Here is a 14,572-nt window from a genome sequence, read left to right on the forward strand (position 1 = left end):
TCTTTAGCTGACTAGATTTCAGCCTGATGGGTGAAAAGTTTCCGCTGAAGGGTTTTGCCTGTATGATAATGTCCACAGTCGGCAGAACTCTACCCCAGGCAGGCGCGGTCCTGTCCTGACTCATCCATCTCCTCCCCACCCTGTGGCCTGATGCTCCTCTTCCTCCCCTTTTCTGTGTCAGCAACTGCAAGTGTTTGGCTTGGACTTGGCCTATTTGGCAAGCCCCAGGTATATGGAAAGGGGGGGGCGGGGGGAGGCAGTCACGTTGCAGATCCACGTGCCACCGAGAACCTGGAAAGGAGACAGGAATGTGGAAGTTAATCAGCCGCGAAGCAAAAGCTTTACAAACTGCACGAGGGAGAGCCCAGGAGGAGGAGGAGGAGGCACGGAGACACACTATGAAGAGGGGCAGCAGGAGGGAGAGGTCTGGCCATTCCTCCTCCCCAGCCATCGGCAGGCGGCAGTGACTGATTGCAGCTGGATGGAGAGAAAGACAAGCTCCTGGATGCCATCAGAAAGCTGCCAGGACATCTGAAAGCAACAAGTGCCTTCTTCCTCCTCCTCCCCCTCCTCACCTGGGCACCAGCCCCCGAAGCCAGAGCCAGGGAAGCCAAGAGCAGAGGCCAGCAGGGATGTAAGTGAGCTGCCACCGGGGAGGGGAATCTGAGGGTTGAATTACACTTTGCCTCTGCTGGGAGGAGGGGGTCTGCAAAAAAATTAAACCAGTTCACTGATTAAAAAGTCCACCTAAGTGAAAGAGGCGTCTGATTGGAGACCCCTGCTCCTTATGATTTCAAATCTTACCATGGGGGGGGGCTTTTCTCTTACGCAGGAGCTCCCCCTTAATTTGCACCCTGGAATCAGACCCCTAGAAAAGGAGGGCTGGAGGGGCAGCCCCTACTACCCCCACCCTTCAAGCCCTGGAGGGTGCTCTTCCCGCACAGCCTTTGCCCACCTCCAACCTGACCGGGCAGCGGGACCCCCGGGCTGGGGCGCCCTTCGCTGGCGGCCCCGTGACGGCCCGCGGGTGCGCTGCCCCGGCCCGGGAAGCGGGACCGGGATCCCTGCGGGCGGGGAAGAGGACTGACTACACGGCACACTCCCCACCCGCCAGCCCTCTTCCTCCGCCTCCGCCTCCCGCCCGAGCCGCCGCCGCCGCCCGCGCAGGAGCCCGCCAGTGCCCGGGAGAAGTGGCGCGCGGCGCCGGCGGGTGGGGGGAGGGGGCTGCCTTGAGCCACCTCCTCCCGCGTGAGGAGCGCCTGCCCGCCTGGCCCAGGCTCTTTCTTCCCTGGGATTTCCCCTCCGCGGCCCAGGGCCCGACTCCGAGCCAGGGGCTTGCAGACTGCAGGAGTCCGGCAGCTCTAGCAGCAGGGGCAGAAGCTTTAGTGCGGCCTTAACAAGGGATGGATAAAACCCTGCAAAGCACCTGGCAGGGACAACCGCCTGTCTGAAAACCCATTATTGCACAGTAATGGCGGGTATTGTGCAGTGACCAAAAATGACTGTGCAGCACAGTCCTGTGCCTACACGTGCATGCCCATATTGTGCAGTAACTATGGTGACTTATGCCGATTTGGGTGTAAATGTGCTATCTGCGTGATGTAGGTAGCAAATTAACACCCATGAACAACGTGTGCCTCCTGAGGCTGGGGGGCAATGGCAGGTGTCCGCAGCAGGTGCACCTCGGTGGCGAGCAGCTGCAGTAATGGTGGTGAGCCAAGCGGGGACCGCCCATAGGAGCCACAGAGGTGTCGGTGGGGAGGCAGGGAGGATGGCGAGCAGTGACCGCCTGCAAGCGGTGACACAGGCAGCAGGGAGAGCACGTGCCCCTGTATGCGTCACCTATGTTTATGCCTGAGTAGTTGCTACACAGTCAGGCATGTGTAGACGCCTTATTGTGCAGTAACCATTTGTGTGGTTAGCAATTTGAATGCCCTCCCCCACCTTGTCATTCAGAGGGAACTAGTGTGTACCAGCAAGGAAAAGAATGTAAAATCCCCCTAAAAACATGGAGTTATTTTGCCAAAATCATTCATAGATTCATAGACGTTAGGGGCCGGAAGGGAGATCATTGAATCCAGCCTCCTGCCATGGGTAGGAAGTCTGCTGGGATCAAATGATCCCAGCAAGGTAAGCATCCAAACATTTCTTGAATGAGTCCAGAGTAGGTGTTTGCACCACCTCTGGGAGGAGTCTGTTCCAGATCCTGGACGCTCAGACAATAAAGAAATTTTTTCTTATGTCCAGTCTAAATCGGCCTTGCAGAAGTTTGTGGCCGTTAGACCTTGTTATCTCTTGAGAAGCCCTGGTGAACAGCTGTTCTCCCAGATCCTGGTGCACTCCCCTTATATACTTATAGGCTGCCACCAAGTCCCCCCTGAGCCTTCTCTTCTCCAGGCTGAAGAATCCCATGTCCCTCAGCCTCTCCTCATAAGGCGTGCTCTCTTGACCTTTGATTGTGCAGGTAGCTCTCCTCTGGACTCAAGCTTATCTATGTCTCTCCTGAAGTGAGGGGCCCAAAACTGGATGCAGTACTCCAGTGTCACCACATCATCACCATCATCTATTCATTTTTAGACCTAGTCCGTTTTGAAATTCATTTGAAATTTTGACTTTTAATGGGAAATCAATAATATTCCTTTATCACAGAACTTAGTGGGCATGTCTACATGTGCATTTACTCAGCAGTAAATTACTGAGTCGTAGCAGCTTTTACACCAGCATCTACACATACAGGCATTACAGTGTGGTACAAGCATGCACATGTAGGCACATGACCACACTGCACAGTAATTTTGGTTACTGCACAGTAACCTAAAATACTGCACTATAATGGTACATGTGTGGATGTGCCCAGTATTCCTTTTAGAACAGGTTTAAGAGGTCAGATAAACTTAAGGGGAGTTAGAAATGCCACTGCTAGATACCAATTAAGAGGGTCAGGCTGACAGTTGATAGAACTCTTCAAAAAAAAATGGATGCAAGAGAAAAGGAGGAAATGAACCATACAGACCACAAGGAATTTCCAAATTCTAAGCATTTTGCATACAGAAAATATTTTAGGTTGTTTTATTTTTTGCAGGTAAGGTTTAGGCTGTTACACAATGAAGAATTAATATTGCAATCTCATTGCCACAATACACCCCTAGGCTCAAGAATTTTAGCAGGATTCTAAAAAAGGGGGCAAGGAGTAAAATCCTTATAGCGAGGATTTTACCCAAGCCATGCCCAAGCCATGCACAATAATGAAAGCCTCTATAATTACCACACACACACACACACACACACACACACACACACACACACACACACACACACACACACACACACACACGGCAAAGAGAAGGAAAAACGTTCTCTGGCGAGATGCTATTGCGTAACTGCTCATTTTAAGTTCCCCATACTTTCCCCTGAAAAACAAAATAGTACTGCTGTCAGAAAGAAGATAGGTAAGATGTAAGCAAGGCAGTTTCCTGTCTAGTAAATGTTACTTAAGATATTCAAAAATAATACTATCACAAAGCCCTATATGTTTGAGAAACATCAGGGTTTGTTTGTTTTTTATTTTATCCTGGTGCAGTTGTATCAAAGAAGTGTTCACCGTTCATCTGAGAAAAGCTGCTAAAACAAAAGATTGTTTCCTTCAGTGCCTTGCCTCTCCTTTCCCAAATGTGATGGATTACCTTTGTGTGAACTTAACTTAAACCGCTGGAGGTTTGGCACCAGATGAAAAAGCAGCATAGCAGCAGTGTGGCTGTTATTAGCTATAGTGACAACCGATACTGCCGAATATCCTAACAGTTCAGGGCAAAGTGATACATGATTGCAGGAAGAGCAGTCTCCTTCTGAGCTCTTGGACGCCACCCAGAGGTTTATTTCTATTGCTGTATTTTGCAGCTGCCTCCCCTTAGAGGCACTGAGAGCTATGGGTTAGAGCCACAAAAGGATTTGGGCACCAAAATCTATCATTTAGGTGCTACTGATAGCTTAGGGGATCAAAACTCGTGGAAGAGGTGATATCTTTTATTAAACCAACTAGATATTTGCAAACAAACTACTGCATTTATCTACAAGCTTTGGGGCACACACACCCTTCATCAGGCGTAGGAAAGAGCAGAGACTGCAAAAGTTCTCCTAGTTAGAAATGAAAATTCACAACCTGCATAACTGGTAGCTTAAGCACTATCACTCACTTGGTGCCTAACCCTAAAGTTGCAAAATTCCCTCAGTGCCTTAGAAGATGTCCACGCCACTCTACTGTGGCATTTGGCAGCCTTGTACTGAGACACTGTGCTGGTGATGCTACTTCCAATGTGGGAGCTAGTGTAGATGGAACAGAGGTAGCATGTCTCAGTATGACACAGCCTGGCATAGTTCTGAGTGATAGAGACACTCCCAGCAGAAGAAAGGGTATGTGCAAGGTTACCTAAGCATTGATACTGCTCCATATCTAAGAGCTGCTCAGATCCCTAACTGCAAAGCTAGATTCTCAGTTTCAGCATTGTCCTGCCTTTCTAATCACAGGGGTCTGTTCCTGTAGGTATACTCAGAACACGCTTAAGCTAGATGCGACCCAAGCAAAACATCCATCGCCAATGGTCAGCTTTGTTTTGGGGTATCCCAGCTGCTACAGCACTTCCCTGGGAGGTTGGAGCCTCAGGTTGAAATCCCTATTCTACCAGGAGTTCCTTAGCTCCATTTCTGGCATTGCACTGACTCTGTGCATGGCTTTGATCAAGTCATTTAACCTCTCTTAACCTTTCTGCAGATACAGAATAAGAAAGAAAGGCTAAGAGAGGTTAAGTGACTTGATCAAAGTCATGCATAGAGTCAGTGCAGTCCCAGAACTAGAGCTAAGGAGCTCCTTGTAGAATAGGGATTTCAACCTGAGGCTTCCAACCACCCAAGAAAATGCTGTAGCCACTGGGGTACCCTAAAACAGAGAAGTCAGAGTCCTGAGCAACCTCCAAACCATGTCCCTCCTTTTCCTCTCAAAATATTCTCTTTTATAGGAAGCTTTTAATCCCAAGTGGTGTTGGGGCAGGATTTGCCCTGACAGGATCAAATACATAGGCTTGCTTTTATTTTTGTCTATGGGTGGGAATTTCACCCATACCACACGCACATTTTGTTTCAGAAGGTAGAATAAAATTACAGGGAGGTGGTTACATTTCTGCATGGTTCAGGTTCCAACTTAAATAGTGAATGTAAATAGGAACAGTAGCCAAGGGAGAGATACCATCTCCACTATATCCTGGCTTTTATATTTTCTTCCAAGAGGCAAGGATTTCTTAGGTTGATATATTTTATTGAACCAACTGTGTGGTTAGGACAGAGTTAGACAAGCTTTCAAATGCAAGAAATTCTTTGTCTGGTCTGATCAACAATTCAGATGGTCCGGTAAAAGGTATCACCCTAAGAAATCCTTGCCCCTCATATAATTTCTGGACCACCACAGCTACATCACTCTTATACTACCATTTTTTTCCACTTTTTCCGCCCTGAGATTTCTTTCAATCCCTTCCCTTCATACTGGAATATTTAACACACATTGTCTCCTGTGTCGCCTCACTTGTCCCCATATCTTTTTGCCCACCCTGTTGTTATTTACGGTATATTGTGTTAAAATCCATGAGTCCTAGTCCTGGACTAAGAGCCCATTGTAGGAGACACTCCATAACCAAACACTCTTGACCCCAAAGAACTTAAAGTCAGTTCCCCTGGGACTCCAAGATAAATGATCCTACATCTTTCACTCATTGTATAGTAAACCACACACAAAAGAGAGAGGAAGGACTCCCTTTCCTTCCCCCCACACCTCTCATAGCAAGTAAGATATCAGCCTCCAGCTGCATCCCAAGGGCAGTTCTCCATGAGGAATGGAGACTTGGAGAAGTTTTGAAACACTTCCTTTAAGAGACTTAGAAATATCCAACCATTTAAGGTGCAGACAGAAGTGCAGCTTCCCATTCTAACTCATGGCACTTCACAGAAAGTGCCATAGGTTAGGCAGATCCTCCCAAACCAAGAGACGTTAGCTGTTGTGTTAGGAGGATGGGGAGTCGAAGAAGAGAGGGAGGTCCATTTTGGGGTTTCCCTAGCCTGAGCTGGAGTGGGGGATAGATTGGAGTCCCCCCTCCCAAGGTGGGCTGGCAACCCCCAAAACGAGCTCCCTCCACCCTCTTCTCCCCCTTTCCATTCTGAAAATAGTGCCAGGAACAGGACTGGGCTGCATCAGCCCAGTCCTGCTCCTGGCACATGCAGACAAGTTAATGGAGGCACTGCACTTTGAAGTGCCTTCATCTGAACCCTCATGTAATGAGGGTTTAGATTGTCATGGAATCTGGCCCTTTTAAAGTGCTCTGCAACTGTGCATTTGCATTAGGTCCTGGCTGTAGAACACTTTCAGGGGCCAGATTCAGCAAAAATTGTCACTTCTGTCTGTGCATTTAGCTACCCCTCTATCCCTACCAAGAATATATGATGCTTGTTAAATTGAATATATTTCATGGTCTGTCATTGGCAGGGAATTGCTGATCTTTAGGCTCACTGGAGAGCAGCAGAAGGGTGAAAAGATGGTGCAGAGACCAGTGAAGACAAACTGTGTGCGAAGGAACCTCTTTGGTCCTGTGGACCACGAGCAGCTGCATAAGGACTTCCAGCAGCTACTGCGCAGCAGTGTAGAGGGAGCCAAGCAGAAGTGGAACTTTGACTTCCTACGAGAAATACCAGCTGAGGGGCTTCTGCAATGGGAAGAGCTACAGGGCCATGAGGTCCCAGCCTTTTACCACAGCTGTGTGGTAGGAGAAGCTCGCAAGCCCTTGCAGCTCTTGAACCAGCCCATGGGCAAGGAAGCCAGGGCTCACCAGTTTGCCAAGGTGACACTGACTGAGAAATCCAAAGCTCCCAAGAAAATTGTAGGCAAGAGCCAAGAAGCGAGGAAACAAAGACAGGCTTCCGTCACAGGTGCATGAGATTTTTGCTGTTTGTTGCTTACTCCAGAAAAACCAGAGACAGGGCTTTGCAGATATTAGCTTCTGATAGGCCTCTCACCAGTCCTGATTTCACACAGGCAACTCTTCGGATAAATTAGATGGCATGAATGATGCCAAGAAGTAGCAGCCTTAAAATGTTCAGTGTACATGAGATACCATTGGCTTTATTTTTAGAAAGTGCTGAGCACCTGCAGCTGCCACAGATTTCTTTGGGATTTCTTTTTGTTCAGGACTTATGAAAGTCAATCCAAGGCAAATAATGATTGGTTACTCTTTAAAATGTTGTGGGGATGGGAAAGCAGTTTAGGTAGTTGAGGGGGAGGAATGCTAAGAAAAATATTGTGTTTTCTTGAATATAACCTGCACCTTTCCCCCAAAACCAGCTGGCAGAATTTGGGATATGCATTATATGTGAGAAATAGGGCTCCCCATGAGTCCAGAAATTTGGTGGTAAGGGAGCAGTGGCAGCAGTCCCAGAGTGCTCTTCAAGCCACGCTCATTAACACTTCCAGCACTCCCCCACTGCCAAATTTCTAGACCCACAGGGAGCCCCCCAGCCAGACAACATGGCTCTGCACACCAATTCAGCCACCCATGCAGGGTTGCTCCACAGCTATACATGGCAGGCAGGCCCAGACCCAACACATGGCCCTTGTGCACCAGGTCAGACCCAGCACATGGCCTGGCCCCGGGGTACTGGGTTTGTCTGTGGACCCCATCCAGCACATGAGGCTGGCAGTAGGCTTGACTCCCTAGCAACAAAGGAAGTTGTTGTTTTTTTCTTCATTCTGCCCTTAAAAAAGATGTGCTATATACAAAGGCATAAAGTATGTGAGAAAATATGGTAGCTGATCTCACCTTAAAAGGGAACTTGGGTCTCACCACAAGCATGTATCCACTTCCCTTTATTCTTTTTATTTTATTTTATTTTTAAAGCTGTCCACAGTTAATCAGGTGCTGTCTTCCCAAAAATGTAGTATGAGGACCCAAAAAACGTAGTATGAGAAACAGCAGAAGAGGGTAGGTCAGGAACCAGAAGGAAGAAGCCATTGTAGATATGAGAATTATTTTGTGTATGATCTTCAGCAAAAGCCTCCAGAGATTTTTTTTAAGAGACAGATCAGTCTGAAATTTGGCCAGATGGCAGAAAGGGCCACTTTTTCAGGTATTCAACACTGATACGTGGTGCTAGATACTCAAAAGGGTTCGGCTCCCATATACGTTTTTTTCAAAGAGGCTCCTATTCTGATGCTTATTGTCACATGTTCAGAAGTGCTCAGAACACTGCACTAAACTTGTCTGAAAATCAGATTCCTCATGTTGGTGTCTTAGAGGGAGCTGAGCTCTTTTGAAAATCTGCCCCTAAATGATGATATTTTACTTGTCCTTACTGGGCTTGTCACAGTTTGTCACCAAAATATTTTCTAGCCTGCCTGAGACAGAGAACACTAAGTACCAGCTTAAACAAAAAAACTAAGATTTTGGACATGTTTTTTAATACAAAAGTTAATCAGGCAATGCAATAGCTTGCCAGGAGAGGTGATGGAGTCATCATCATCACCAAAGGTATTCAAGGGTAGGTTATAGATTAGTGGAAAGAGAACCAGAGGATGGGGCGATGGTACATAATAAATGCACTTTTGGTGTCCATTGGGCTTTTCAGGCTTTAACCAATTAACAGTAAAATTTAAGTGGAATTTGCCTTTGAGCTTAGTGACATGTGGGAGTCACTATTCAACTGCAAATCTCTTGCTGGACACAGCGGGGTAGCAAGCTCATTGAGCACCCAGGGTGGTGAGCAGGTACAACCACTGTAGGCCAGATGGGGTAGCAAGTAGGTCAAGGCAAGGCAAGGCAAGGCAAGGCAAGACTTGCCTTCCTAAGCAACTGCTGCTACTGCCACTGCTGCAGCAGCATCAGTCCACCGCAGCAGCAGCAGCCCTGTAACTGGGCTCCTCCAGAGCTGAAAGTAGTGCCACATTTGCTTCTTCCCCTATATTACATATTAGAGCAGGTCTATGCCTGCTCTGGCAAAGGCTCCTAGAGGGAAGGAGGAGAGAGGGGGCACCATTCCACTTGCCCTCACCCACTAGTTATACTGATCAGGAAGGGGCAGTGCAGGGCTGCCCCTGCTGTGACAAAGATTCCTGGGGGAGATTCTGGTGTCCTCTCATTGTCAGTGCCTGGGGTGCCCTTGTTATGCTACTGATTGGGCATTCGGTAGTAAATTATGCAGATGTCCAAGGAACATTTTCCCCAGTAAAGAACCGTTTAACAGGAGATCTGGAAGCCAGCACACCAATCTGCATAATTTAACAATTTTCCACCTTTGCTTTTAAAAGAGAAAGCATATTGTTGAATCAATTCCTTCTCCAAAGCTTCTGGATGTAACAAACCTGATTACAGCAAACATGTGCATTCTTCCTTTTCTGGCAGAGCTTTAAGATCTTTCCATCTATCTTTCACTCTATTACACACACTCTTAGTTTTCCTATTACCAATTCAACAGTATCAACATTTCTCTTCAACTGGGAAGAACAGGGCTCTCTGCTGCATATTGAATTAGACAGGATTTATCTATCGGGTGGGATGACACTCAGAAAATGATTCTGTGCCATACCCCAACCTTTTATCATTCTAGAGATGGAGGTAGTTTAGGATTATTTCTCAGATCAGTCTGTAATCACATTAAGTCAAGGAGAGCCCTGCAGCATTTTGCATTGAAGGTCTCACAATGTGCATTTAATTTAAACTTTCAAAGACAGATTGTGGTCTGTTAAATAAACATCACCTTATTAAAAACCAACCATAGGTTTGGTAGATATTGGAGCCACCAAAGTGGGAGGAGCTGAGGCTTTTCAACTATATCTGTATCCTTAGGCAGGAAGAGCTAACCAATAAAAATGCAGGATTTTTGCTGTATTACCAGGTCATTTTACAGACACCATTCTGCTCTCTCTCTTCCCATCGCTACTGATTTCTTCTTGCAACTGGTTCAGCCTATGTTCTGTTTCCATGCAAGTAATACAGAGTTGGAAGTTCCAGATATAGCTAGGTTTTAACTAAACTTTGCCAGAAACTAAACCAAACAGACTTTTGTGAGCTCCCTCATCCTTTGTATTCTGATTTCTCCCTCCTTCTTACACCCTGCTTTCTGCATGTCCTTTTACAGCATCTGATGAAGTGAACTTGAGTTCACAAAGCTTGTTCTCCTCTCATATATATATGAGAGAGAGAGAGAGTCTATAAGGCCAGGTACAGACATTACTCTTTTACCAGTATAAGTGATTGGAAACCCATCTATACCCATAAACCAACAGAAGTTCAGCACACATAGACCAGTTTAAAATGGTGGAACCTCGTGTAAGATTTCCTCCCCAACCTCCTCCCCCCACCAAAAGGCAAATGTGTGTTCTGCTCGCTAATGATCTAAACTACACTGCTTACAAAAAGCCACCTAATTTAGATGGATTCCTGCTTGGGCTTTTTGAATGTCTGATACCTAGCGTAAAGGTGCATACTCACCCTGCCTTCTGATTGGGCTTCATAGGGCAGAGGTAAATGGAAGAAAAGAAACTAAGAGATTTTATATGCAGCACCAGCCACCACCTTCTCATGCCGGCCCTTTACACACTTCTTTGTTTTCAAGACCCCCAGGACTTGGCTCAGCCCAATATATTTGGGCCTTGTAATGTCACACAGTTCTCCTGGAAGACCTCTAAGGTTTTTGTACCTTTTTTAGCCGTAGAACTAAAAGGACAGGTACCGGAAGCAGTATAGCTACTAATATAGGGTATAAACAGTTGTTGCATTTCTCCCAGGAGGAGAGAATTCTAGGAATCCATTGTCCCCTTTTAAATGCCTGTGCAGTATGCAAGATAAAATGTGCCATCACTTCCTCCCTCCTACAATGCCGTGTACATATTTAAGTTAATAGTGTGTCATTCACCTTAATTACCAGTCACTGTAAGGACAAGCCTGTCAGGCTGTGTACTCTCACTTGCTATCTACTGGCAGAGGGGCAGAAATGCAGCCAGGAAAGGGCATGGATGTAAATGGCTGCCCCTGGTGTTTTGATGCTGGTTAAAACCCAGGATAATCAGGACTACTTCAGATGAAACATTTGTTTAAGCCATAGTATGGTATAGCAACAGTAGAGCACTCTGCTAGGACTGATGTACTCTTAGCTAATTAGACTAGGCTGGAACACCATGCTGATATGCCTATCCCAGTCCCTAAGCTAACCCTAGGTGTCTCGGCATAGTGCGCTCTTAATGAAACTGCACTCTTAATGAAACTGGCTAAAGAATACACTTTGCAGAACTTTGGCTGTGAAATCCTATAGTATTCCGATAAGCCTGCCAACATTATTCCCTGTTGAAATGAATACAAGGCATAAGCTATTAGGTCTCCATGGATATTTGCTGTACACATTACCAGTTTACTTATATGGAAAGCATCACAAGGGCCACTTTCTCAGCTGGTTTAACTGGACTTAAAAAGTCAATGAAGTTGTTTACATCAGCTAAGAATCCCGGACCTCTAACTGTAAGTAAACATTTAGGTTTCATTTTAGCTAATTCTGCCCTGTCTGTTTTTCTGTCAGGAGAAAAATATCACTGTTTAATGTTTCCACTAATTATGAAAGGCTGGCCATGATTCCAGAGCTGAGACTGATCTGAATTTTGCATGGGCAATCACATTGTTGCATATGAAAAATACAAAGTATTTTCCTCATAACTACTTGTGCTTACTCCTTTCTTCAGTGCAGAATGACTATATACTCAGTGTTATTGCAAGGTCGTAGTCTTTGTTTCTAGAGTTTAACATCAAAAGTAGAACATGACTAATGAAGTCAAGCATAACTATAATTTTTCTAATGTTATTCTACACCGAGGGTCTGTTTTTAAGGAGGATAAAAGAGTACTGAAAAACATCTATTTTTGACCAGAAAACACCACAAAACTGAGAAGTCAGGGAGTAAAATGTCACATTGCTCAGCTTGCATAAGAGGATCCAAAGTCCTTTGATCTGTGCTGGATAAACGCCAGCCCATTTCCTTTGTTTTGCTTGGTATTCCACAGCTTTATATGGAACATGCTAAAGGTATTAGTTCTGTTCCCTCACGGATGTTAAAAGAAAAGCCTAAATGACTCTACTAGAAAAGCAGGGAGACTAGAGAGAGTCTTGCAAACACCACTTGTTAATCCCAGAGTTTCTAATTCTGTTTGCTTGTTGGTTCTTCTACAGATTACTACTCAGCGAAGAAGAGAGTCAAAACTAACACAAAAGCTGCTTCAGAAAATGTGGCTTTCTGAAAGGGAACACAGGGTTAATCTGCACCAGAGATGTTTGAAAGAGCTGGCAAATATATTTGATGGTCAGAAATTGTGCGTGCAAGCTATGAACACTTAGGGCATCAGAGAGAGAGACATTCATGGAAGCAGCAATGGCAAGCCTTACAAGCACAACAAAAACAGCATCAGGATGATGTCAAGCCAAATGAGCTGGAATCCCTTTTAACTAAGAGTGGTTAATCTTCAGTGTTTTGGTAAGCGAACTTGGGAACTGGCTAATAGTAGCAGCCTTCTGTGCATGGGACAGCAGGGAACCTAAAGTTAAACTGTGCACATGTAACACTGTATTTGGACAACTCAACATGGAATTGGGACCATGTTTAATTCTTTTTTTATAGTTATGTGTTTAGGGTATGTACAGAAGTGCTCTATGCACATTTTACAGGGCTGCAATTTGGAGCACTTTTTATAGTGCTATAAAGTTATAGCAGTCTTTAACATGACAGAAGTGTAGTGTTTGGTTTGTGGGGAAGGGAGGCCGCTGAGCCTCCTGCACTTTCCAGGCTAGGAGGCAGGGGGTGCTCCACAACTTCCTGGGGCTTCTTCACTGGTTAGAAATTTGACCACCATACATAAGTTATTTTAAGTGCTGTAAGTTGCTAACATGCTGTAAAATACAGCACTTCAAATTTAAAACCTCATTTAATAAGGGTTAATTTAAAGCCCTGTACCCATTTTTAAATGCTGTAAAGCCATGCACTTCTGTTAAGTCACAGCAATAAGGCGCTTTAATTGGTGAAAAAAGCAACTTCTGTACACACCCTTAATCTGCAGCCTCTTCCCTGGTTTTAGTGGTTTATCCATTCAATAAGCTTCACCACCTAAACTGTACGGGTCTGATTTTTCAGATTTCCCAGTTCAGCCTGTGATTTTTTAGATGCCAAATTGCACCTACAGCTTGGTTAGAGCAATTTTTCATGGACTTATTTCAGAACTTGTGTGTGTAAATTCCCTGCAGGGGTAAAAGGCAGCTACAGTTACTTTAAGGAGAATTTGGTGCTGCCTGTCCATCTACACAGATATGCATGCACACTTGCATCCATAGAATTGGGGACCCTTGTTTACAAGTCATTCCTGGGCGCAATTCAATCTTCATTTTCACTTCTACAGTTCCACTGAGGTCAATCAGTTTGCTTGGGTGAAAACCAAGGCAGGATTTGCCTATTGTCTACAGGGTTTTGTAATGCCCACAGCCAATAAGATGACATTCTAGGCTGGTGTTTTCTTGCTAGTACCCGAACTATGATTCCATTAATGTCGTTTTTTCAACAAAAAAATTAATGGCCATTAATAGCACTGGATCATCAGTCTCTCTTGGCATTGCATGGATTATTTCTTCTAAGATTTTTATGTACCATACACAAACTTTTATATGTCCTCCTTTCTGTTACCCTTCTCCAGTCCCTTCTCTTCCTCCCCCCTCAACCAGTTTAGGTAAATTGAAATTTTACAACACATAGTAGTCAGTGTATAACATGTAAAAAAAAAACCTATAAAATAGACACTCAAAATTATCTTGGTGCCTGAGGACACACTTAGGCTTCAGGGTTTAATGAATAAGTTTGGAAAGACCTCTGCAGATTGCGCATTCTAGACATTTACACCATGGCTGAGAGCTACATCAAAATCAACCATGGCTTCTCACATACAGCAGATTTATATGTGCATATACATATATGTGCAGGCAATAGCCAGGGGAAGAGATATATGCAAGTACACACTGATATCACATGCAACATCAAGACAAAATAATCTTGTTTTTTCCCTTAAAAGTACTAATGCTTAGGCCTAAATAATTGATCATTAAAGCTACCAAAATATATCTCCTCCCAAGGATAAAATGTAGTGATTTAAGCCCATTCCTATATGCAATGCATGTTGCAGGATGAGAGTCTACATTTTCAGCTCTAGACAAGTAAGACCCAAGAAAAATGCCTTCTCTTCTCAAGCAGTGACTTAGTTGGGAATGATGGACAGAAATCCTGCTCCTACTGAAATCTTTGGGAGTTTTGCTCACTGGAAACTAAATTAGACCTAGAATGTGACAAGAATTGTGAATAACTAATTCAGCACACGTGTTTGTGAATGGAGAGATCCTGTTATAAGAGACAGGGTGGCTACACAAACAAGTTACCACAAGGTAAGTTACTGGGTGAGGCACGGTACATTTTTACCCTAGCTAACCTTGTGGTGACATCCTTGTATAGCTGTACTCAAAAC

General features: G+C 45.0%; 1 protein-coding gene across 1 annotated transcript; it reads left to right on the top strand.

Annotated features, from left to right (window-relative positions):
- The first annotated feature begins 318 nt into the window (after positions 1 to 318).
- LOC109316307 (cyclin-dependent kinase inhibitor 1-like) lies at positions 319 to 12,522 on the top strand. The gene is made up of 3 exons (XM_019544254.1): positions 319 to 634; positions 6,527 to 6,966; positions 12,246 to 12,522. Coding segments are annotated over exons 1-3 (510 nt in total). The 5' UTR covers positions 319 to 632; the 3' UTR covers positions 12,314 to 12,522.
- The last annotated feature ends 2,050 nt before the right edge of the window (positions 12,523 to 14,572 follow it).

The sequence above is a fragment of the Crocodylus porosus genome, unplaced genomic scaffold, assembly GCF_001723895.1.
Source record: "Crocodylus porosus isolate Cpor-Errol unplaced genomic scaffold, CroPor_comp1, whole genome shotgun sequence".
Lineage (NCBI taxonomy): Eukaryota > Metazoa > Chordata > Crocodylia > Crocodylidae > Crocodylus > Crocodylus porosus.